The sequence below is a fragment of the Dunckerocampus dactyliophorus genome, chromosome 11 (genome assembly GCF_027744805.1).
Source record: "Dunckerocampus dactyliophorus isolate RoL2022-P2 chromosome 11, RoL_Ddac_1.1, whole genome shotgun sequence".
NCBI classification, from domain to species: domain Eukaryota; kingdom Metazoa; phylum Chordata; class Actinopteri; order Syngnathiformes; family Syngnathidae; genus Dunckerocampus; species Dunckerocampus dactyliophorus.
In genome coordinates this window covers 18557770-18583310 of record NC_072829.1, presented here as the reverse complement: position 1 = coordinate 18583310, position 25541 = coordinate 18557770, and the positions used below count along the sequence as shown (strand labels likewise).

Sequence of the window (25541 nt, the reverse complement as noted above, 5' to 3'; positions counted from 1 at the left end):
GCCATGTGTTAAAAAAACAGTTATATACAGTGTATATTATCTATCAGATATTGTGATGACACCATTTCATTTGAAGACAAAAAGAAAAATGCACACATCAATCCTAAAACAAAAAACATTTATTAAAAATATATCTGGTCAATACATTTTTAAATAATTTAATAAATATAAAGCTGCCCATATAAAAAGTAGACATTCATTGAACATTGAAATTCTTAACAGACAACGGCAAATAAAGTAGGCACATTGGTCCCACAGACACATTCATCTGTCATGTATTAAAGAGGGAAATCAACTATAATGTAATATCTCAGAGGCGTGGTAATCTGTATTAAAAATGAAGTGTGAAGTTAGAAAATCCCTGCAATGTTTTAACGGATTGTCTCATGCGTTGTTAATCGCTCCCTCCTCAATGGGCCCTCTAAACATTTCAGAGTTTCTGATGTTCCTGGTCGCATCCAGGGATCAGTTGAGAATGATTCCACTGAACTTTGACGGTGGTGAGTGAGGTGAGGAGGTAATGACTCGTCATCAGACAAATCCACAGTTCCTGGAGAAAAGGGTGGGGAGAGAGAGAAAACTGCAATCACGTGAAACTTTTACTGTACGTTTTAAATAGGACAAAGGAATTTATCAAGCTATACCGGCTGTGTTGCCTCGACGACTGGGCGCCATCAAATTGTATGTCCTGTCCTGGCTCTTTTCTTCACTGCTGGACTCCACTTCTCTCTGATTCCCGCTACTTATGTGGGCTGGGTAGTCATGGCAAGACACTTGTTCCTGACCCAGTCAGAGGATATGACACAAAAGGAATGTGTAAACCATTTAGTTATGAGTAACCCACTACTTTAGACATATTTAGACAACGGACATGGCCGAATGATGTAAGCAACGTGTAAAGCTGAGCACCTGGGGGTGCGGGCACTGTCTGATCCGCCTCCTCCTTTCTCGGGCTGAGAGTTGGTGTGTCCTTTCTACGTCTGGGGAGCTTGGCACTGGAAAAGCCTCTCCCAAAGGAGCTGAACACACATACAGTACGCCCAAAAGGATTAATCCCTGAATGACAAGACACACTGTGCAATCTATACTACTACAGAACAGTACTAGCAATCTGCACTATATTACGTTTTATGTTGTAATAATATACATATTATATTCATTACAACATTGTAACGAACAAATATTAGTTTAGGTTAATCCTTTAGCTCTTATATACAACAGAGGTACCAAAAAAAGATGGCACATTGTGTAATAATGACATTTCTGACAGGTGAGAGTATAATGTTGCCTTCACATCATCAGTTCTATCAGCCCTCTTACCAAGAAAAGCACTCTCTGACTCCAGCAGAGGTCCTCTTGCACGTTGCACAGTCACGCTCCCCTTCAAAACAGACAACTCCTTTCACACTCCACTCTTAAGAGTTCCCAGTAAGTTCATACTGGGAACTTGGATGATGACAAAGTAACTATTATTTCTTTTTAGCTCACCAGATAGTCATTTTGATGCAGAGGGGATATTCTGTTAAGAAAATCTGCAACATAAAGATATTTTATAGCTTCCAACAAAGTAGCTTTATCTAATTGGTCACACTTACATATAGCACTGATGTATGGGCTCACAACTTTTGGTAAACAGAGACAATTGTCAGGTATATTGCTTTTGTCAGCATGTTAACAGGCAAACCTACACTTGGTATTACGTTTATCATCATTCACTAGGTGGAATTTTAATGCTTTCTAACCATCCTGGTGTGTTGACCTCTGGTTGCTGCGCTGCTGATGTGCATCCATGTAGTTCCGCCTCCTCCGACTGGCTGCGTCCACTCTCCCCATCCTTTGAACGTCATTTGAGTTGAGCCTGGACTCACCATCTGAGTCACACATACAAACTAGTCACATGGCAGTTATTTGAAAGCTTCCGGTCGAGTGCAATTAACTGTTTAAGACGTCATCACCAGAGTAATCGATCTGAAGTGAGTCATGAATTCGTAGCAGATTACTGGGTTCCAGGTTCCTGGAGTTGGGCCTTCTAACCGGAGCCTGGCGCCTCTGCCTCGCCATATCAAACACATCCACGTGCGGACGCGCTTGTCTGCGTAAACAGAGATGATTAAAGGTTTTTGTTTGTTTTTTTAAACACACAGTGGAACATGTTATGTCTAGACAAGCAATTGTTGACAGAAACAAAAAGTAGCCATTGCTTGCACAGTTAATTCTGACTTTGGCCAGAGGCAAAAGGAGAATAGGCAATAAAAAAGCATATTTTTATTTAGATTCCTCTGTTTTAATATATTACTTCATACTCTTAAAATAGTAATTTTGTTGTATGTGTTGACTACAATGACAATAAAGCTTTAGAACATGCGCAAATCTTTCTTCCTGTGGCTAACAATCTAAAAAAATTAATTGGGTACATTTTGTCACTTGCTGTGGTACAATCCAGGTTCATACTGTCATGCTTTTGTTTTGAAGCTTACTTTGCACCAAACAGGATGTCACTGTGTGTGGAATGCTGTGTAACTAGACAGTTAGCAGATAATGATGAAGCTAACAACACCACAACACATGTCGACATAAAGAGAGCAGTTTGTCATATAAATTATCCCTTTGTCGAGAAAAGCGGTCCACAATGTATGCCAATGTCGACTTAAACTGGATTTTTTTTTTTTTTTATATAAGAACACGGCGGACTGAGACTTTAGTTGGTTGTTGACGTAAGTGGGACTAAAATAAGCAGGTTTCACTGTAATTCATGTCAATGAATAAACAAGTGATATGTGCGAAATCAGAGGGTGTGGGTTCGATTCTCGGCCATGGTTGCGTCAGGAAGGGCAAACCCTGCATAAAAACTAAGCCAAAACCATTCATGCAATTGACTTACTATGGTGACTCATGACAGGGAAAAGCCATTTTTTTCCAAAACTCCATGTTCCATGATTTTCAGACAGGCCCAAAAATGACATCATGGCAAAGGCCGCTTCCTCTGTCCATGATTCGCATAAGCCTGCCTTCATTCAAAACTTGCACGTGCGGGTCTGTGCTCTGTGTGGTGGAGTCTGGATGCGAGAATACGAAAAAGGGAAACGTGCTTAGCTCCAAACGCGCAGAAAAACACTTAAGCGCAAACAGGAGAATAGGGCCCCATTGTTATTATATAAATTGACCATTTTAGAATCACTTTACAATAAATCAAAATTGCTCTTTACTGTATGTTCAGTGAACCTATTTCAAGAAAAGAGTTTGTTCATGTTCACTGCTAATCCCGTCTTTACCTTCCAGCCAGAGGGGAGTCCATTCCATCCCAACCCTCCTGCTGTAGATGACACTCAAGTCGTTTTTGTTCACTGCGAAGCTGCCGACGCAATGCTGACAGTTCACTGTACACGTCTCGTTGCTCACCTGAAGACATACACAGTAAAGACATCACAGCCCATTTTCCCTGATGCAGTATTGCTCAGTTCAGTGTTGTTAGCTAGCTATACTTAGCTATACAAGGTACCAAAAATAACAACTCTGTACCAAAACACTTTAACAATCTATTGTGGGTGTATTGACTGAAGTGGTATGGCATCTAAAGGGTGGAGTAGCTGTAACACCAGCTGGTGTGGCTGTGCAAAAGTACGTTGGTAAACCTCACTCTATGACGCCTTAAGAGCTGTGCTGTACAGCTCAGGCTTTTAGCTCGTTGGCTGGTGCTGTTCAAGTCTCAAAGTGGGGAATCTGTGGACATGGTTTCAGCCCCAGGAAGGTGTGGGGAGGGCAGGACTGCGTACATTACATTGGTGCAGTGGCCAGGATGAGAGTGAGGTTTAGGGGGGTGTGACGGTTACCATCTGGTGTGGCTGTGTGATAAATACATTGGTGAACCTCTCTCCCTGGCACCTTAAGAACTTTTAGCTTGTTTTAGCTCCTAGCTCAACTCTCACTTAGCGAGGATTTGTGGATTTGGGTTTGGGTTGAACTACTTTACCAGACACATTGTTGTCTGTTGACTGGTCATGAGAATCGTCAATGCCACGTGGCAACACGAATGGAATGGGAAGAACACAAAATACTTTCTCAAGATCAAAGAACACCTTTTACAGCTGTCAGGTTACACATAATTACACCGCTATGTCATCCATCCATTTTCTTCTCATTAGGGTCGCGGGGGCATGCTCGAGCCCATCCCAGCTGACTTCGGGCGACAGGCGGGGTACACTCTGGACTGGTCGCCAGCCAATCACATAGACAAACAACCATTCACACTCACATTCATACCTATGGACAATTTTGAGTCGCCAATTAACCTAACATGCATGTTTTTGGGATGTGGGAGGAAACCGGAGTACCCGGAGAAAACCCACGCATGGGGAGAACATGCAAACTCCACACAGAAATGCCCAAGGGAGAACGGAACGCAGGTCTTCCCGATCTCCAGACTGTGACTGTGTGGCCAACATGCTAACCACTAGACCACCGTGCGGCCCACCGCTATGTCATTTTCAGGGTAATTGATCGTGGCACAACGCCATGACAAAATAAAAGACGTCACACCTTAAAAATGAGTTTTTTTTTTTTTTTTTATCAGACAACCCTAATGAAAATCCTTAGTTGAAGAAAGCCCTTGTACACACACCTGCAGCTCGAAGTTGATTCCTACAAGCAGGGACAGGTGGAGACTGGGGGCTGGAAAAAGATTGTTCCTAAATAAAAGATAAAAAGAAAAGTGGAAGGTTAATGACACATTTCAATCCAGAGGGAGAACAACAAATTGGCTTTTCTGTTTTTTTATTAAAAAAAAAAAAAAAAAAGGGCGGGAAACACAATTATCATTGCCTTGTGCAGAATGTAGTCTGACAAGAATCATTCCTGCAGGCTTTTACAAGCTGTGGTGAATGAGTGCATTTTAGTGTGAGTATAAAGTTAGCGAGACTCACAGAAAGGCGAGCAGTGGAATGACGGCTCTCGAGGGTGGGAGGCCTGGGGCTGTACTCTTGTTTTCTCTGTGGGGTGGGAACTGGAGGAGACGGTTCCCTGTGAACCTAAGTCCAAAGAATAAATGACAGATAATGTGACACGGGGGTTAAATCATGTGTACAGCTGCTTTAAGGAATCTTTTCAATCTTTTCAAAAGCTCACAGCTTTAGTAATCAACTCACATGCTATCATACTGTAAATTAACTTTAAGCTACAGCGAAGACCAGGATATACGCACCACTTTCATGAGGGCCTGCCTCTCTCGTTCATATTGCCTCTTTTGTGCCGCTTTCTCCTTTTCTTCCGCCTTCTTTCTCTCTGCTTCCTTCCTTTTTTGTTCTGCCAGCTGAAGTAGTTCCTCTACCTTGGCCTTTTGCTGAGATTACCCCCCCCCCAAAACGATCCCAATTTATTTTTGTTGCATGTTGTGCTTTTGTCACAAAAACACATTTTTAGCTCCTCACCTCCATCTCCTTCTGCTTTTTCTTCTCTTGTTCTTCTTTGTACTCCCTTTGGATGGAAGCATTCTGTTCTAACACCTTCCTCTCTAGCTTTTCTTCCTCCAGTCTGATCCGTTCCCTGTCTGCTGCCCGTTTACGCTGCTTCTCCTCAATCTGTAAACATGTACCAGCTTTTAGGAGGTCGAGTAACTGGAGCTCAGAGAGAAGAAGCACATTTTAATGGAGGAGCAATTGGAGGAGTACTCTAAAAGCTGCCATCCGAATTTCTGTGTAAGCAGTCTCTATAAGGACAACATATTTAACAATTGATACCAACTGACCATTCCTTATTTTGAAAAGACAAACTTTTTTGCATTAAACCCAACTTATTTGTCTTACACTCTGTAGTCATTTTGAGCTCTACGCTGTTTGAGGTACCTGCAGCTTGAGGTCAGCTTTGTACTTGTCTTGCTCATGGAGCTGCTGCAGTGTGGTCAGGTTGGGAAAAACAGTGCCCCTGGCGAACTGCGGTGTTTGGACATGGGTGAAGCCTATATAAAAAAAAAAAAATTGGAAAGAAGACTTCCATAGAACTGAAAACTCTGCACATAATATTCCAGAGTAATAGTCACTCCTTATCTGCACAGAGCAGTGGCATGCTGTAAAACTTCTGTTCCCAATATTAACAACTTTAGAGAGCATCAGCACTATTCTCTGTATGCATTTGGCAGGGTATGTCAATTCTAGAGCATGATAGCGACTGAATGATGCCACTGATTGCATCCCATGCAAGTAAAACCGTTATGCAAGCAAATGTGGCAAAAAAGTGATATCGAACAGCACTCTTTCTCTGAGCTCTCTCCTTTCTGGACAAAGGGAATTAAAAGTACATGCAGTGCTCTCTGTAAGGAGTCGTTACTATCAAATGAGTGAACAATTGCTTGCTTTTCTTTTGTGTTTAATTTAATAAACTGTAGTTAAATGTACACATTCTTCAAAACACCCATAATCTTAATTTCTGTCACACATTAATAAGGTTCCTATCAGTTTGTTTGCAAGGATGCAGTGTTTAAAGAACGTGAACAAAGAGTGTTACAGTACCAGGGAGACGGTCATTAGTGTCAGGGCTACTGCACTCTGCTACAGTACCAGAGACCCTGTCTTTGGGGTCAGGGTGCTCAGCTGGGCGGGGTGTCATCACAGTCATGGCTCTCCTCTGCCCTTCTGGGTTGCTGTAGGCCTCCTCATTTAGCTTGTGCATCTGTTTAAGGTCGGCTGGCCGGTCATAGAATATTTGCACAAAACAGAGCATGTGGCGATCATAGTGTATGAACACAAAAACTTGGAAGGTAACTGAGGGACACACCGATGAGATTTCCCGTATGGTCTCTGAGTGGGGCTCCGCCTCCACCTCGACCCCAAGGCTGATGGTTCTTCATGTCGGCTTCCAGTTGGGCCTCCAAACGCTCCCGCTCCTCTCTCTCCATACGCTTCCTCTCCTGCTGCTCCTGAATCTATAACACAACACTTCTGTAGTCACAGGAATATCCTCTACTGTCAGTTCTTCTTAACACACTGATTCATAGTTAGGTTCTCCCTTGTGATGTATCGGTGCCATGACCATTATAAAGACTGTAACCATTTCTGAAAAAAAATAAATAAAAAAAATTCCCATTTCAAATGTTTATATTGCATTTTTTTTTTAATCAAAGCCAAATGAAGATACTGTCATAGACAAATAATAGCAACAACAGACATATAAGTGTTGAACCATTTTGGATTCACACTGTAGTATTGAAAACAAAATGGTTTCAATACTACTCCAGCTAAAGACACACATTATTGCCTATTTATCCAAGACTTTAGTAGTATGCATAAAATATCCTCCTAATGGACACTGTACTACTCAACTGGCGGCCCGAGGGCCAAATGAGGCCCCATTAATCACGAGACCGACCCGTGACTTCAAAACTTTGCTGAGACATTTATGCAGCAGACTCCTAAAAACAGCAGAGCACTCTTGCTATATAGAGGATCTTAAGCTATTGGTTTTTTTTTGTTAGGTTCTTAAAAACAGCTGAGCACTCTTGTCATTTAGACAATCTTGGGGTAGATTTTTTTGCAGTATGTCCTTTAAAACAGTATTCCTGTCATAGAGGATCTTTGACCAGTGTTTTTGTTTTCGGCCCTTAAAAACAGCATAGCTCCAATCGTACAGGACAGTGGTTCACAATTGCTTTGGCTACGGGACGCCCTTCAATGACAAGCGGTGACCCAAATTTTGGAAATTTTTGAAGGCAAGCTTGTCAAATATCTTATTGATTTAATAAATTTAATTTATTTAAATGTAAAATCTAAATACATTTTTGCAGCTGCTGTGCAAATACTAAGTTTTGAACGTGTTGCAAGCATTATATGATTATTGCATTATATCCCGCCCTCTGCTGCTCGGAGCATGTAAACTGCGCTCCAGGCAAACATTAAAGTGCAGTTTGAATTTGAAGTAGGGCGAAATAACAGTGTGCCAGAAAGTTTCATGATGATTTCAGGAATAATACGTTTTTATCCACTAATTCAAAAAATTCTAATTCAAAAATTGTTTTCAGTAAGTACATGTATCTTCTGGGGAGTTGAATCACAGCATTTGCCCATGGACTTACATGAGTGGTGAAATACAGTCATGAAAAAAATGATTAGACCACCCTTGTTTCTTCAATTTATTGATCCATTTTAATGCCTGGTACTAAAGGTACATTTGTTTGGACAAATATAATGATGATAACTAATAAAGCTCATAAGAGTTTAATTTAAGAGCTGATATCTACCAACTTCCATGGTTGTCCTGATAATAACCAAAACCACTTAAGTTCTTACATAAATAGCTATAGCATCGTACTACCAAAAGTGTAACTCTTATGAGCTATTTTTGTTGTCATTGTTATATTTGTCCAAACCAAGGTAACTTTAGTTGTATCAGGCATTAAAATGAACAAGAAACTGAAGAAACACGGGTGGTCTAATATTTTTTTCCATGACTGTATCTTAAAGAAAATCAAGCATGTCAAGCTGCTCTGATTCAAAACTCACTAGTTTAATAACAGGAGGACCGTTTCTTCTGTAGACCACCTCAATGCCTGGGTCAACGGATCGAATTGGGCATGAAATGCCTCCCAGTACTGCCATACTGTACCTGGAAGTCTGCACTGGGCGGAATTCCCCTTTTCAACACATTGCTGTCTTATAGAGGACCAGCTTTTTTGCAGTACGGCCTTAAAATAGCAGAGCTCTTGCCATATAGAGGATCTCTGACTGCCATTAACATAGTGCATCTGTTTAAATTTAGAATTTTCTGACATTACATATGAGTATATTTGCCATTTGCTCTTGCAAAAATGTAAAGTGAATATGTCATATACGAAACAGAGGCCTGGCTCCTAGTCATTAGTTTTCTGAAAATGTGCCCCACCCCAAACACTTTAGTTGAATAGGCCTGTTGTACTTTATAGACAAAATTATCCAGAAAATATGCGCCTTCAGTTTTCACTTCTTGTAGATGCACTAATCACGTAACAAAATACCTGTGTCTATGTACACTAGTGCAGTGCTTCTCAAATAGTAGTGTGGGGCCCCCCTGGGGGAGCGTGACAGGCTGGAGAGACTACTGTCAAACTTTTTTCAAGGCTGGCAGGTCTGCTCATGTCTCTATTCATGTTTGAACAATGCTGGTGCCACTCGTACAGTGGTTGATACAGATAAATAGATTTCTATTACGTATATGAACAAAGTCAGGTGTATTGTACAGTTGTGGAAAAAATGATTAGACCACCCTTGTTTCTTCAGGTCTAATCATTTTTTCCATGACTGTATCTTGACATCTTTGGAAGTCCAGAGCTTAACTTTACATTCTCATCATCAAAACACCAATGCAGGAGGGTGCCAACCTGACGACCCCAAGGAAGATTGAAACCCACCACCCACCCACGACGTCGCCATACATCACCACAGCTTCGAGATGACTGATGCATACATCGTTAACATTCATGGCCCATTGGTATCTATGTTCATTCGGGGATTGACCCACCTACTCTTACAACAGAACAGGTTCTCAATAGTATTTCATAATAGGGGGTGTTTGAAAAAAATGCTGTCCTCGGGGACAAAAGATAATTGAGAACCACTGCACTTGTGTGTAACAACCCTGAAGGAAAATGCAGGTTTTGAGAGCAGCCATTAACTAAATACACAATAGAATCCTGTCGGTGGCCAAAGGGTTAAAGATATTCTCAGCTTGAATAGGATCCTACAACATAAGAGAAGCACTACTGACAAGGTGACGGCGAGGTGGAAGGATAGGAAGCGGACTGGTGTAGCACGGGGATTTCAATACCCTAAATGACCTGATAACTGGGGATCCACGGGATTAGATAGGGTTTGCACTATTTGGGAAGCAGAAGATTTGAGAGTCAACTCAAACCTCTCTATTTTACCTTGATGAAAAGCTGACCGCTCCCTTCCCTGGCATCGTCCTGCCAACATGTAACAAACTTTAAGATGCAGTGAATGAATCCCAACTTCTTCATCTCCGGAATAATTGGTGCATGCATTTCTCTTGGAGATGAATAAAGTATCTAGTATCATCTACAACATGACCCTGGTCATATACAGTACAACCATTCCTGTGTTATCACTACAACAGAGGTCTGTCCCATCTGAATCAAATCGGGATGGAAAAAGGTTTTAAAATTAAAACTAAATTTCTAAGTAGCTAAAAGACATTTTGATGAAATTCAGCCTGATAGTCAATTCATTCATTCAACAACTACTGTAGGTCATTGTATTTGAAAAAGAGCCCTCGTGTAATAATCTGTGTAATTCCAGTTCAATCACTCTGCAACAGTTACCTTGGTCTTGAAATATTCTCATACTCAATATTAATTTATGTTCGGTTAATAACTCTAAATTACTCATAGGTGTCATAGGTGGATGGTTGCCTGTCAATATGTGATCAGTCCAAGGTGTATTTGCCCTCATCCTCCTGTCCCTCTATGACCCTGCATAGGAGAAGCTGTATACAGTACAAATAAATGAATGATTCAATGGGGACTCCAACTTACCTGTTTTTTCAGGGCATCTCGGTATTTTAAATTCATTTCTTTGGATGATCTGGGCCTCTCTGGTGGGAAAAGCCCACTATGGGGGGCAGGAGTAACAGGCTCAGTGTTGGTCCTGTCAGGGGAAAAACATACCGTTGCTAAGACCTTTTTTGCTTTTACTATTATGTTTTTTATTGTACTATTATTTAAACTATCCAGTCTACTACATCATTTCTATTCTTACTGTTATCCCTTATCAGTGATTGTACTCGTCAACAATTTGTTTAAGGGGTAATAGTTTAATAAGTAATTAATAAGATATTCCTTTGCTTCTTATGCTATCCACACTGAGTGAAACAAAGAAGCAAGTATATTTACTGCAGTGGGGGCCCAGGAAAACTGCTTCTTCCACTGTGGGGGCACTGCGGGGTGTCACCAAACTGACTGGGCACAACGCCTCCTGGTGGTATGGCATAGTAAGACATGGGAAGAGCCACAGCAGGGTAAGGCAACTGACCATCTAGGCAAGAATGGAAATGAACATAGTTAAATAAGGTTGACTGGGGGTGAAAAGAATGGAAGAGATGAGTGCTTACAGTAGCCAATGTTTGGGTCAAGCGGATTTCTGCTGCTGTAGTAGTGATGGGGCGCTGCATATTGTCCTCTGTAGGGATCTGTGATGGTTAGAGGAGGGTGTGGCGGGATCATGGGAAATCTGAAGAGCAAAACATAAAATAAAAAACTATTTTGTCATTATTGTCTTTTTTTTTTCTGGTAATTACTAAGCTGTGACAATAATGTAACCACGTTTTTATACCAAAGGGTTGATATTAGCTAACTTTTCAGCAATCACTGTATACCTGGGGGTGTCCATGGCTCTGGAGGGGAGGGGAGCAGGGTGACTATTGGCATACAGTCCACCTTCCATCAGGTCCATGGTAGAGCTGCACTCCATCACTGGGGACTGAAAGGCCAAATGGGGCTGATGAGGTGGAGGTGTCCGCCTGCCTTCAGCACCAGTTTTGCCGTTATTTGGTAAACTTTTGGATGAAGACTCGCTGTCTCCCAAAGCTGAAGGCTCCAGGAGGTGATGCTCCTTCTTTCCCTTGTTTGGTCCAATCTGCCTGATTTGGTTGCACTAGTTTGTGCAAAAAGACATCAATTGAATATTCTTTTTGTAGCAACACACAGTCATTGAGTTGAGTTTGCAATACCGGCAAACAAACTGAATGATACAGAGCATACGGGGAGCTTTTTGTTACGGAATACTTTCTAATACGCTTCTGCCTACGAGACTGTGTGTCCGTAAGTAATGTGCAATTATAATGATAAGCTACAGTACCTGTGCGATTTCAGTAATTGGGTATTTTAGACGGCTGTGACAGTAATTATATCTAGCTTGGAGACTGACTAAGGCTACAATATGTTCACACTGCAGGTAAATTCAGATTTATTTTTGCTCAAATGTGACCTGTATCAGATTTTTTCATGTCAGTGTGTACAGCGCAATTCAGATTTTTTCAAATGCAACTCAGGCCTCATTTGTATGGGGATATAGATCAGATATGCATGCGATGTGACTGCAGTATGACCGGTCAGGTTGCATATATCCGACCTATACGTACTGCCGTGCTTACCGAGAGTTTGATAAAAAGGTACTCACCGGTGTAGGCAAAAGTTCTTGTTATTTATAAAAAAAAAAAAAAAAGTATCAGTGAAGCGGCTCACGGCTCTTGCCACACACACGCACGCTACTTGCAACAGACATTGGAGCAAGTTCTCAAGTACTGTTGTTGTAAATGGCTGCTAAGTTACACGTTTAGGGCTCACATAGTTGATTATTCAGCTTTATATTGGTAGTGTCTTGTCTGTTGTTATCTACCTATTGTGTTGCTGCCTGATTTTTTTTTTTTTTTAAACTCTTCCTTTTAAACACTGAGTAAGAATGGTAAGTGGAATGGTGACACCCCCCCAGCAATTTCTATGGAGCTGGGAAGTTCGTTATGAGCTCTGTGATTACACTGCTTGCTACTTCTTCCGCCCAGGCTTGTGAGCAGCACAGTATTAACAACATGATTCAATGTTGTTGATGTTGAAATTCTGCGGCGTTGATGGTAAAAACTCTCTATCGCTTTCAATGAATATCACATTTTTCTGTCAATATCGGGCCGATAATTATCGGTGGACGATATTATTGGACAACCCTGATATGTACTTAAAAACATTTGATTTATTACAGATTCTGTAGCTTTAGTTTGTCTCCTTGTTGGTGTAAACACAGCCCCCTCCCTCTGTCTTAGTCTTCTTCTCTTGTCAACTAAATGTTGTTAGGAGCAGTACCAAAAAAAAACAAAAACATATCACTCTGATGATAGCTCGAACATAAATACCGATAAATGCAACTTATAGTCCAGTGCAATATATGTTTGTTTGACTGATGTGACTTATACTCCAGAAAATACGGTAAACCTGATGGAGGCAGTAACACTATATTCACGTGCTGCCTTGAAATGAATGACCGAAATGAGTATTTTACATCTAACATATGCTGACCTGTTTCTCTGGATCATTTGCCCTTGTTACAGCAACTTCCAGCTCCATATTTTTCTCCCTGTAGCAAGGACACATCATACACGGTTTCACAGAGTTATAGTCAGTTAGTTAGCTTCAGGCATTCTTCCTCTACGAACAAGCATTGCTGTTTTTGTTGAAGGCATGGAAAAGACTCCTAAACGTTGTTAATGTAAATGGGGCTAACTACAGCATATGCATTTCGGCATTTTCTTCAGCAGAACCTTAGATAAGCACATGCCCTATGGGTTACATCCCATGTATGTTTTTACTTGTGCATACTGTACATACTGTATTGCACTGACTGCAGTCTCAGCTTCTTGGTCTTTGGAAGTCATTACAATGATTTGTGTAATTTTGTGCAGGTGGCTCAGCAGCTGTATGTTACAAGGTTTCAGAATATGTCACACAACAATCAAAACCTATATAACAAAGACTACTGAAGGCTTGCCTCATCTTGTTTCTGTGCTGCTCAGCTATCTGTTCCTGCAGCTCCTGCCTGTAGCGCTCCTTCCTCCTGTGCAAGGCTTCATCGCTTTCAATTGCTCCTACAAGATTCATTTATTCATAACATAATGAAGATCACAAGGCACTCCAGTTAATTTTGGTGCATGATTGGAAAAAGGCATATCACCGATTAAAAGGCCAGTCGCAAAATCAGCGTCATCAGATTTGTTCAGGGCCGTTGATCTCCTGCCGTGTCTGGCAAAACCTGAATGCATCTCTTTCTTCTCCCTGGAAAAGCCCCAAAAATGAAGAGCGACAACACTTAGCAAATGTTTAACAAACAAAAAGAAACTATTGTAAATGTATTTATCCCAGCTTACAAGAAATCATTCTTTATGACTTGTGTTTTCTCTTTACAGGCCCCCGACCCCTTAGTCAGTCCCTTATTCATAAAGTTGGGATGATTTGAGGCTTTTATTTTTTCCAATAACATTGTATTAGCTTGTGATTTTATAACTATTTTTTATAACTATACTATTTTCATAACTATTTTTAAATAACTTTTTATAACTTCTTGTAATCTTAAAGATGCTGTTCCTCTTCGGCTACAAACTCAACTTTTTTTAAGCCAAAAAATATAAGACCACCACCACCACCGGCTAGCAGATGTTACCAACAGTGGTTGAAAAGAATAGAATGAATAAATGTCTATATTTGTCACAATTCAACGCTAAACTATGTAAATGTTTTCATTGGGCCCAAATAAAATGACTGGCATTCACGGCTTTCCCTCACTGCTGTCTCGTACACACGTACATGACCCTGGCACATGCACATACACAAAAGCAGTTTCAAGAGAAGCAACCAACAACTAGGGAGTCATTTTGTGGTTAAGATGATAGCTAACGTTAGGAGCTAAACTTTGCCAAATCACTATCATTAGCTAACAATAAATAAAACATTAGCTAACAATAAATAAAACGAATGTACATGCGTGTTACGTGAGTCGTGCCTTGCAATGTCGGAGCAGGAAAAGAGCTGACTATATACATTGAAAATGAGCCCCCCCCCATGCAGTACCTAAACAAAGGCGGACAGCACCTTTGAGATACAGTGGTGCCTCAGCTTCCATCTGACAAAAAAGGGAACAAAATTTTTCCCATAGGAAATCATGTAAATCCAATGAATCCGTTCCAGACACTCAAAAATATGAAAAAAAGTACAATTTAGAGAATAATTATTGTTTTGTGTGCATAAAACAATGCTAAACTGTTCTAAATAACTAATGGATGCAATGTATGTGTTAACTTTGTTTGGCCCCATGGTGGGTTATTTAGGAGTCACACAATAAAAACGGCACAGACAGTAAGTCACCAACACATGCTGCTATAGGGCAAACTAACTAGTTTGTAACGTGCAATATTGTACAGAGACAGTGTACAAAAACGGGGGCGAAAATTTGAAGACAACCAAATCATACAAAAACTGGGGCGTACAAAGGTACCACTGTATTGTTACACGTTGCTGTTCCTGCTTTGTCTACACAAGAAACAAAAGTTTAGATTAGTTGACATGTGCGTTTGAGCCCTACTCAGGGACAAATTTGACTGGCAAAACATGACAATGATAGGCCAAAATGTGCAGGAAAGTTTTGGGTATTTGACAAAGTTGCGAGACTGCCCATTATTTGTGGGTTTGGTTGAATTTGCACAATCGCAACATCCTATAGGGTCTGTCTCAACGACTGCTACTCCTAGCTACTGTTAGTTTCTCCTTGATATACACTCCTCCTCCCCTCCGTGAATCACCACCTTACCGTGGTGGAGGGGTTTGTGTGCCCGAGTGATCCTAGGAGCTATGTTGTCTGGGGCTATATGCCCCTGGTAGGGTCTCCCAAGGCAAACAGGTCCTGGGTGACGGACCAGACCAAGAGTGATTCAGAAGACCCCTATGAATAAACACACGAGGAGAGACCGCACCTCGCCCGGAAGTGGGATACCGGGGCCTCACCCTGGAGCCAGGCCTGGGGGAGGGGCTCGCAGGCGAGCGTCTGGTGGTCGGGCTTTCACCCGTGGGACCCGGCCGGGCTCAGCCCAAAGAAGCCACACGGGATCTCCCCCCCGTAGACCCACCACCTGCGGGGGCAAGCATAAGGGTCCGGTGCATTGCGTTTTGGGTGGCAGTCGAGGGCGGGCACCTAGGCGACCTGGTCTTCGGCGGCCAAATCTGGTTCTTGGGACATGGAACGTCACTTCTCTGGCGGGGAAGGAGCCCGAACTTGTGAGAGAGGTTGAGACATTCCGACTAGATATAGTCGGACTCAAGTCGACCCACAGTTTGGGTTCTGGATCCAAACTCCTCGAGAGGGGTTGGACCTTGTTCTACTCTGGAGTTGCTGCAGGGGAGAGGCGGCGAGCTGGTGTGGGCTTATTAATAGCCCCCCGGCTCGGTGCCTCTGTGTTGGAGTCATCCCCGGTAAACGAGAGGGTCATTTCCCTACGCCTTCGGGTTGGGGAAAGGGTCCTGACTGTCGTTTGTGCGTACGCGCCAAACGGCAGTTCAGAGTACCCAGCCTTCCTGGAGTCCATCAGAGGGGTGCTGGAGAGCACCCCAACTGGTGACTCTGTCGTTTTGCTGGGAGACTTCAACGCCCATGTGGGCAATGACAGTGTGACCTGGAGGGGCGTGATTGGGAGGAACGGCCTCCCCGATCTGAACCCGTGCGGTGTGATGTTTTTGGACTTCTGTGCGAACCACAGTTTGTCCATCACAAACACCATGTTCCAGCATAAGGATGTCCATAAGTGCACATGGCACCAGGACACCCTAGGCCGCAGGTCTATGATCGACTTTGTAGTCGTATCATCAGACCTGCGTCCGCATGTTTTGGACACACGGGTAAAGAGAGGGGCTGAGCTGTCAACTGATCACCACCTGGTGATGAGTTGGATTAGATGGCGGGGGAGGATGCCGGACAGACCCGGGAGACCCAAACGTGTAGTGAGGGTGTGCTGGGAACGTTTGGCAGAGTCTCCTGTTCGTCGAGTCTTCAGCTCTCACCTCCGGCAGAGCTTCTCCTGCATCCCGGGGGAGGACGAGGATATCGAGTCCGAATGGGCTCTATTCCGTGCCTCCATTGCTGAGGCAGCCGATCGGAGCTGCGGCCGCAAGGTGGTCGGTGCCAGTCGTGGCGGCAAGCCCCGAACCCGATGGTGGACACCAGAGGTCAGGGCTGCCGTCAAGCTGAAGAAGGAGTCCTATCGAGCATGGATGGCTTGTGGGACTCCTGAAGCAGCTGACGGGTACCGGCAGGCCAAGCGGCACGCGGCTTCGGCGGTGATCGAGGCAAAAACTCGGGTGTGGGAGGAGTTCGGTGAGGCCATGGAACACGACTTTCGGTCGGCCTCGAAGAGGTTCTGGCAAACCGTCCGGCGCCTCAGAAAGGGGAAGCAGTGCCCGGTCCACACTGTTTACAGTGGGGACGGGAGCCTGCTGACCTCGACTGAGGATATAGTTGGGCGGTGGAAGGAATACTTTGAGGCCCTTCTCAATCCCACTGACATACCTTCCCTAGAGGAAGCAGAGACTGAGGATACGAACGCGGACAGTTCCATCACCGTGGCTGAGGTATCTGGGGTAGTCAAAATGCTCCCCAGTGGCAAAGCTCCGGGGGTGGACGAGTTTCGCCCTGAATTCCTCAAGGCTTTGGATGTTGCGGGACTGTCTTGGCTGACACGTCTCTTCAACATTGCGTGGAAGTCGGGAACAGTACCTCTGGATTGGCAGACTGGGGTGGTGGTCCCCCTTTTCAAGAAGGGTGACCGGAGGGTGTGTTCCAACTATAGGGGGATCACACTCCTCAGCCTCCCTGGGAAAGTCTATTCCAGGGTGCTGGAGAGAAGGGTACGACCGTTAATCGAACCTCGGCTACAGGAGGTGCAATGTGGTTTTCGTCCTGGTCGCGGAACACTGGACCAGCTCTACACCCTTGCAAGGGTCCTGGAGGGTACTTGGGAGTTTGCCCAACCGGTCTACATGTGCTTTGTGGACCTGGAAAAGGCATTCGACCGTGTCCCTTGCGGTGTCCTGTGGGGGGTGCTCCGGGAGTATGGGATTGGTGGCGCGCTACTACGTGCCATTCAGTCCTTGTACAACCGGAGCAGGAGCCTGGTTCGCATTGCCAGTAGTAAGTCAAGCCTGTTTCCGGTGAACGTTGGCCTCCGCCAAGGCTGCCCTTTGTCACCGATTCTGTTCATAATTTTCATGGACAGAATTTCTAGGCGCAGCCAAGGTGTCGAGGGAGTCCAGTTCGGGGGCACTAGGATCTCATCTCTGCTATTTGCAGACGATGTGGTCCTGATGGCCTCATCGTGCTGTGACCTGCAGCGTTTACTGGGACGGTTTGCATCTGAGTGTGAAGCTTCTGGGATGAGACTCAGCACCTCCAAATCCAAGGCCATGGTTCTCAGTCGGAAAAGGGTGGATTGCTCCCTCCGGGTTGGGAATGAGGTCCTGCCCCAGGTGGAGGAGTTCAAGTATCTTGGGGTCTTGTTCACGAGTGAGGGAAGGTTGGAGCGTGAGGTCGATAGGCGGATCGGCGCAGCGTCTGCAGTAATGCGGTCGCTGTACCGGACCGTCGTGGTGAAGAGAGAGTTGAGCCGGAAGGCAAAGCTCTCAATTTACCGATCGATCTATGTTCCCACCCTCACCTATGGTCATGAGCTTTGGGTCATGACCGAAAGAACGAGATCGCGGATACAAGCGGCTGAAATGAGTTTTCTTCGTAGGGTAGCGGGACTCACCCTAAGAGACAGGGTGAGGAGCTCGGTTATCCGAGAGGAGCTCAGAGTAGAGCCGCTGCTCCTTCACATCGAGAGGAGCCAGCTGAGGTGGCTCGGGCATCTAGTCCGGATGTCTCCCGGACGCCTCCCTGGTGAGGTGTTTCGGGCATGCCCAGCCGGGAGAAGGCCCCGGGGAAGACCTAGGACACGCTGGAGGGATTATGTCTCACAGCTGGCCTGGGAACGCCTCGGTGTCCTCCCGGTGGAGCTGGAGGAGGTGGTCGGGGACCGGGAAGTCTGGGCTTCCCTACTGAGACTGCTGCCCCCGCGACCCGGACCCGGATAAGCGGAGGAAAATGGAATGGAATGGAATGGAATACACTCCTCCTCTGATTCTTTATCATGTCTGTGCTGGTACCTGGGAGGTTCCATGGATGGCTCTTCAGGACAGAAGGGGGTCTTGCCCTCAGGAAGGGTAGGCGCGCTGTGAGAGTCCCTTCTGGCTTCTGTCAAAGTGGCTGCATCCTTCCGTGAAGGGGACCGCTGTTTGAGAAGATGACTTTTCTTTTCAAGCAGGTTTTGCTAGAGAAACGGACATGGAAGCAGCAGTGTTTATCAGACATTCCATTGGCTGCCTGGGCACAAAGTTGGAAACACTTAAATATTAACCAAAAACTTTAACTACTACAGATGTGTCTTTCTGACAACCAGGCTAAAGACAAGACGGTGACTAAGATTCTATATGTTCTCCTATCAATCACATCAAGTTTTTTTTCTGACAAAATTAAAAATGTGCCCAAGGTAAATAATGTTTACAAACTATGTGGTCAATAATGAAGTGTAATGCATTGAAAGATCAGCTTAGCCTGTCAGTTACTTTTTCATGACTGCTCATATGGAGTTATACATTGTAGGTTAACAACCAGTTCCATAGAGAACACCTCCTCCACTGAGAGCTGCATATGACATTGATTGTGTGATATTAATTGGACGCGAGAGAGTTGTCAGTGGAGGGTATGATGACTTTTGTAGAAGTGTTAGTGGGAGACAGCATTTTGCAAAATACATGAACCTTTGCATTATAAATGTTGAAAATTATAGAGGATGTAATTTATTCATATTTCAATTTAAAATATCATTTCTTGAAAATATGTCTACAGTCATGGAAAAAATGACTTGTTTCTTCAGTTTCTTGTTCATTTTAATGCCTGATACAACTAAAGGTACCTTTATTTGGACAAATATAACAATGACAACAAAAATAGCTCATAAGAGTTACATTTTTTGGCAGTACAATTCTACAGCTATTCATGTAAGAACTTAACTGTTTTTCTTTATTATCAATAAAACCATGGAAGTTGCTAGATATCAGCTCTTGAATTCAACTCTTATGAGCTATATTTGTTATCATCATCATCATATTTGTCCAAACAAATGTACCTTAAGTTTTTTGGGGGAATATTATTAATTCGCAAGACAAGCCCATCAACGCAAACAAGTATGCCGAATATGTTCGAAAGTTGTGGCAACATAAACCAAACTACCTACGGACATTCAGCGATGTTTGATCAGGAAAGTAAATACAAATGAAACAGTGCAAAATGGTGCACATTCACAAGAGAGTGCAGTTTAATACATCACCAAATAAATGCTGCTCTTACAGTGGAAAGGCCAGCATTTCAAGACATTCTGCACAAAAAATATGACGTATATGACAATATGAAATATTAAGGGAATACTGCATTATTATTCTTATTATTATTGTATCATAATATTAGTGGTTTACTTGGTCTCAAAAAATGTTGACAATAATAATATTAGGATCTATTTGTGGGGCCGTAAACATTTCAAAACTCGCCTGCATTGTTTTTTTTGACTCTGTTAAATACAAAAGTTTGTCCTGTCATATTGTTTCATTGTACTTTTCTTAAAATTAATGTTAAAATCTCGGCTCGTTCTCGTTGACCCAATCTCAGATATTGCCTCATCTCGTGAGTTAGTGTCCAGACTTTAAGAAGACCCTGTTTAACCCTGGATTTAGGATTGTCTTGTGGATGTTTTGGAAAAGCCCTGGAGGTATAGGCGCTTTTATAATAACTGTCTATCTGTGCGCTTATATCTTAGGGTCACTATATCTTATAGGCATTCATGTAAAACACTGACAAAAGGCCAAATAACAATGACACACAGGACAAACTTTAGGCAACGCCAGGATTTGGAGGATGTCACCTGTGCCATGTAGCGTCTGTAGTCCATACGAAGCTCATGCTGAAGTTTCTTCTTCTTTTTCTCGTACTCCACACCGAGGGGCAGACCCACAAAGGTGATCTCCTCTGATAAAACACACCAGTCAGTATTTTAAGACATCTACCCCCACGTGCCCCAACTAACGCAATTTAAAATACCAGAAACAAACAGTTCACAGTAAACCTATCGGCATTTAATTGAGAGTGCAGATGTGGTCATGAACCTTTCTTTTGTGCAGTCCACTTCGGAGGAATGTTCTCCTTCAGTGTGGACTCATGGCTTCTGTGAGGTTTTTCCTGTCAGATGAAAATAATATGTATTTAATGTTCTCATGGTGGATGGCTGCAGTACCACTGCAACCTGACAAATACAAAATATTACAATGTATTCCAAAACCATGGAAAGTAGGATCATTGATACTCTAATAAATTGTCCATAGATGTGAATCTGAGCGTGAATGCTTGTTTGGCTATGGTGGACTGTGATTGTGGCTGTTTGGGGCAAACACACGGCGACATTCAAGCGCTCCAAACACAGAAATGATCCAAAACAAAAACAACAAAACACATAAACACCATAAAACACATGCACAGAGAATGCTGTCTATGACAAAAAAAAATGCATGAGAGAAATGCTGCAAGTTCCAGAACAAAACAGACGTTAGCAAGTCTACCAGCGGAGCCAGCCCTGAGTGATATCCATCATTAAGACATGAGTGGCACGCCCAAACAAAAAAAGTGGCTGACTTTTGAAGAGGCAGAATAAAAAAAAAGTAAAATTTTCTTTATCTTTCGTCTAATGATAACATTAGCTCCACCAATCGGTTGCTCTATAATATTGTAAAATATTATTACAGCCAACAAAAAGCCATGAAAGACAAAACATTTCTATCATGTGGTTGTTGCAGCATCTCCGATATCTTGCCCCATTTTTACTTCCATGTAAACATACCGACACCGGACATAAACACATACGACCAAGTGTAGGCAACACCAACTGGAGTGGAGTATACAGAGCCGTCCCCCGCCCACACCTCAGCCTCTCGGATCACATCTCTATCATGTGTATCACGCAACTTCAAGAAGCAGTGGATAATTCAAGGCACTTGGAAAACCAACTGTACGATCTACATCAAGTTAAATGGAGGACGGGAGGAAGCCCAAGTACTTGTTGTCAAAGACATCAAAGATGTCAAATACTGAAGATGACATCATCTTGAATAAAAGGAAAATAAAACACACAACTCACAAAGACTTGATGCAGTCATGAAGTCATCAACAATCAACAAAAACAAACTAGTGACTGGTAAAGGAGGCCTCCTGAAGCCCCAAGGTAATGTGTTGGTGCTGTGTTACTCAATGCAGACACCTGTTGGACCTTCAACATCATTGCAGGCAACCCAGGTGAGACTCAACTGACATACTAATTCAATGACCTAGTCCAGGGGTTGGGAACCTTTTTGGCTAAGAGAGCCACGAAAGCACTGTTAAGAACCATATCATATTTTTCAACACTGAATGCGGGCATTTTTAAGCCTCCATTTTTAAGACCAACCATTTTAGAATATAATAAGTATCTGATTTTATTCTTTTTAACAACATTGTTATACTGAAGCTATCCACTAATAAATAAAATACTTCTTATCATTAATGCAACTTCTGGCGCTGCCATCTTCTTCGTTAAAAGGGTTGGCTCTGCAGATTTAGCTAAGCTGACTATTTGGTGAAAGGAGGAAAGTTTGCTTCTTGACATCTCAATGACCTGGGTAGGCTACCGCATTATCCAGTAATAATCGAGTTTTGGATGATGGATTAATATACAGAGGAACGTTTTAGATTTTGAATGTTATTTTTAACACTGTAATTTCTATAATGTTTTACTTTAAAATGTCAGTGAAAAAAATTAAAATAAATCAATTTTATCATGTTGGGAAATGCCTGAGAGCCAGATGCAGTCATCAAAAGAGCCACATCTGGCTCTCGAGCCATAGATTCCCTACTCCTGACCTGGAATATACAATATTAAAGTTATTATATTTTATATTGTACACTGTATTATTTTATATCTTAATCTAAGATAAAAAAAAAATATCTTTAAAATGGAAAATGTTGCAAACATGATGATGTATTTGTCTTTGAGGCAGGGATTTTTTTTATATTATTTTTTATTTTTTTATATTTTAAAAATTCCAATGGGTTGGCATTCTGGCAATTACGTTTTATTTTTAAATGCAAGTTCTCAAACTTTAGAGCCCAGTATCAAGGAGGTGCTTTTATTTACGTCGGACAGTTCAGTCAAATGAACGTGCAACATTTAATCTAATATTTTAAAATATGAGTCACTTTGAATTAGAATTCAGACACTGAGAGGAACAGAAATTAAAAAAAAAAAATACATCTTAAAATAAATATCTTATTTGTCGATACAAGATTAAAAGGGTCTCACGTGGTGGAAACCTTTTTTCTTTCGGGCTCCATATCACAATAGCTTGAAGGGAGACGCTGCCGTTGCTGACGTTGACAGACAGCAAACACGCTTCCTTATAAAAAAAAGTTTAGCGAAACAGGAGCTGTATCGGTCATGTAGGCCTGTCACGATAACACATTTTGCCAGACGATAATTGTCCCACCAATTATTGCCGATAAACAACGCCATTGTCAAGCATTTAACATTGTAACTGGAATGTCAAGACCTTTCAAATAAAATTAAATAAACAAACATAATAAATTAAACCACAAAAAATCCCAATAAAAATAAAATGGACTCTCTTTTAGCAAAAAGTAAAAATCACAATCAGTCACAATATTTGACTTTGAAACAGTGCCACTTTCGTTGTTGTCTGGATATTGACAAAAAAACAACAACAAAAACGGAAAAATAACCTGGAAATACTCTTGAAGTTCACATTGGGTGTCAATGCAGATGTCAGCTCATTTGCATATGCACTTCCTTGATTGACTTTTAGCAACGCTGCGTGAGAGAGGGAGCGATGGACCTGGAGGAATATGTATCATCTGGCCCGGGTTCATCTCCAAGTGCGTAGAGGATGTCACCAACACAATCAAAAACCCTGGCTGAATGCAGAGATTGAATCTCTTCTGAAAGCCAGGGATGCTGCATTCAGTTCACTCAATGTAACTGCCCTCAAAACAGCCAGGAGGCAGCTGACTGCAGGCATCAAGAAGAATCGAGGGTCATTTCCCCACCAACGATTCCCTGCTCTACACCCTCACCAATATACATACAAGAAGAACCGCATCACTTAAGACGCCATCTTTTCAATGGTCCACAACACCCTCATGTACCTGGAGAGTAAGGACACCTATGTGAACTTACTCTTCATCGACTTCACATCAGCCTTCAACACAATCATCCCACGCACACTGGTGGAGAAACTACACACACACTAGGACTGAGCCCCATTGAGCCTTGCTACTGGGTACAGAGCTTTCGAACCAACCAACCAGACACTGTCAGGATCTACGGCATTTCCTCCTCCATAATCACCCTCAACACTAGTTCTCCTCGGGGCTGTGTGCTGAGCTCCCTTCTCTACTACTACAACTACTAATAGTACTACTTTTTTGTTCTACTTTACCTATGGTGCACAATTTTATTATTTATTGCTCGCTGCTATTGGGCCAAAGGTATTCAATTTCATTTTCATCTAAGCATTTCAAGCATGTAATTGCTTCTATTGACAAATAAACACCTTAAATCGATTTTTGCATTTGTTTTTTTTCCTGCAAGTTTATGCGATTAGCAATATTTTTAATCTGCTGCACGTTTGCTCTCGTCAGTCACTGTAAACTGTACTGTCACTCCAACACACCTTAATTTCCATGTAGGGAGGATCCTGCTCTAAACTGGCTCTATCTTGGGCTACTTTTGCTTTATGCTCCTTGATGAAGTTCTCCAGTTCATCTTCCATCTCCATCATTTACTTCCCACCTGTAAAGCAAAAATGCCATATGCATTCTTGAATTAGGACAATCCGATGTAGAAAAGTGCATCCCGTGATTGGAGTCCAACAAATGCAACTTTAAAAATAATATTTTGCTCGGTTGCGAATGAACTAATTAATCAAACTTGGAACACAAGAACAACAAAAAGTGTTACTGTCTCTTTAATTTTCGTTGTCAGGCAACCACAATGCACCTCTAAGCGTCAAACAATGCACTACGAATGGCGTTAGAGTGCTTTATAAATAATATTTAAACTAAATATATATTATTGTGCTAATGACGATATGCTTTCAATAGAAAAGCATAGCTTAAAGCGTGTTTAGCTAATTAATACAATCCCCCATAGCTTAGTAAGCTAGCTTGTTTTTGCTTCAAGAAAGGCGTCGGAAGTATTATCACAAGAAAACTAGGGAAGCTAAAAAATATGACATACAATAAAATGTCAAGATATTAACATCCCACCCTCAGGAATATATTTTTGCTTTATTTAACATTACCTCCGAAGAGAACGTTTGCCGCCTCGCAACTGTTTCAGGGGCGCCTAGTTCGCAATGGCTAGTTATATTTCGGTGCTGAGGTCAATGTTGAGGTTCCGGTGCAAAATGTCAAAATAAAAGTCCATATAAAGTCACAAACTGGTCAAATGATATGAACGACACCTCATGGCGGGCGTCCATTGCTGAATTTCTTATAAATGTTAGTTAAACCTTATATAAGAATGTTAAACACAAACAGAATTCAGCGTGCTGTCCAACCAGTTTTATTTAGAAGAGGGAAATTCTACACTTCCTGTAGTTGTACATTTTCTTTCGTTTCAAATCGAGCAGTTACTGGGAGACAGGTGAAGCTAATTGGTCTCCACGCCAAACACTATCATTTTCCTTTAGTACTTGTTCGTGTTTCAATACTTGAATGCTTTGATAAAAGTACATTTTTTAATTTGTGCCAATGCCATCATCTGTGCTTCTATTTAAACACCTGACTTTAAGAACTTACCTAATACAGTATATTACCTGCTTTTCAAACATTAAAATAACG

The 25541-nt window shown here is 42.3% G+C and overlaps 1 protein-coding gene across 6 annotated transcripts; it reads right to left on the bottom strand.

Annotated features, from left to right (window-relative positions):
• Positions 1-116: 116 nt before the first annotated feature.
• LOC129190318 (centrosome and spindle pole-associated protein 1-like) lies at positions 117-25079 on the bottom strand. 6 transcript variants are annotated; one of them, XM_054792900.1, is made up of 29 exons: positions 25001-25079; positions 24371-24489; positions 20762-20834; positions 20521-20624; positions 18710-18873; positions 13698-13798; positions 13515-13611; positions 13046-13103; positions 11353-11630; positions 11089-11207; positions 10871-11012; positions 10514-10625; positions 9887-9925; positions 6766-6913; positions 6501-6674; positions 5838-5950; positions 5424-5573; positions 5198-5335; positions 4920-5024; positions 4619-4685; positions 3273-3399; positions 1956-2092; positions 1743-1871; positions 1596-1622; positions 1489-1532; positions 1321-1381; positions 910-1019; positions 645-780; positions 117-550 (listed from the first exon to the last, which is right to left on the bottom strand). In XM_054792900.1, the coding sequence occupies exons 2-29, from the start codon at positions 24476-24478 to the stop codon at positions 372-374; spliced, it is 3240 nt and encodes a 1079-aa protein (XP_054648875.1). In that variant the 5' UTR covers positions 24479-24489; positions 25001-25079; the 3' UTR covers positions 117-371. The 6 variants fall into 6 exon arrangements, 5 of the variants coding, with proteins under 5 accessions (XP_054648875.1, XP_054648878.1, XP_054648876.1 ...); XM_054792903.1 differs by having other exon boundaries at positions 6549-6674; XM_054792901.1 differs by lacking the exon at positions 1596-1622.
• Positions 25080-25541: the final 462 nt, after the last annotated feature.

Excerpts from the sequence above, each read along its gene's own strand:
- LOC129190318 (XM_054792900.1), bottom strand. The coding sequence starts at position 24,478 with ATGATGGAGATGGAAGATGAACTGGAGAACTTCATCAAGGAGCATAAA. Across the intron at positions 20,625-20,761 it reads GTGGACTGCACAAAAGAAAG|AGGAGATCACCTTTGTGGGT; the intron begins GTTCATGACCAC and ends GTGTTTTATCAG. Across the intron at positions 13,612-13,697 it reads TGCGACTGGCCTTTTAATCG|GAGCAATTGAAAGCGATGAA; the intron begins GTGATATGCCTT and ends TGAATCTTGTAG.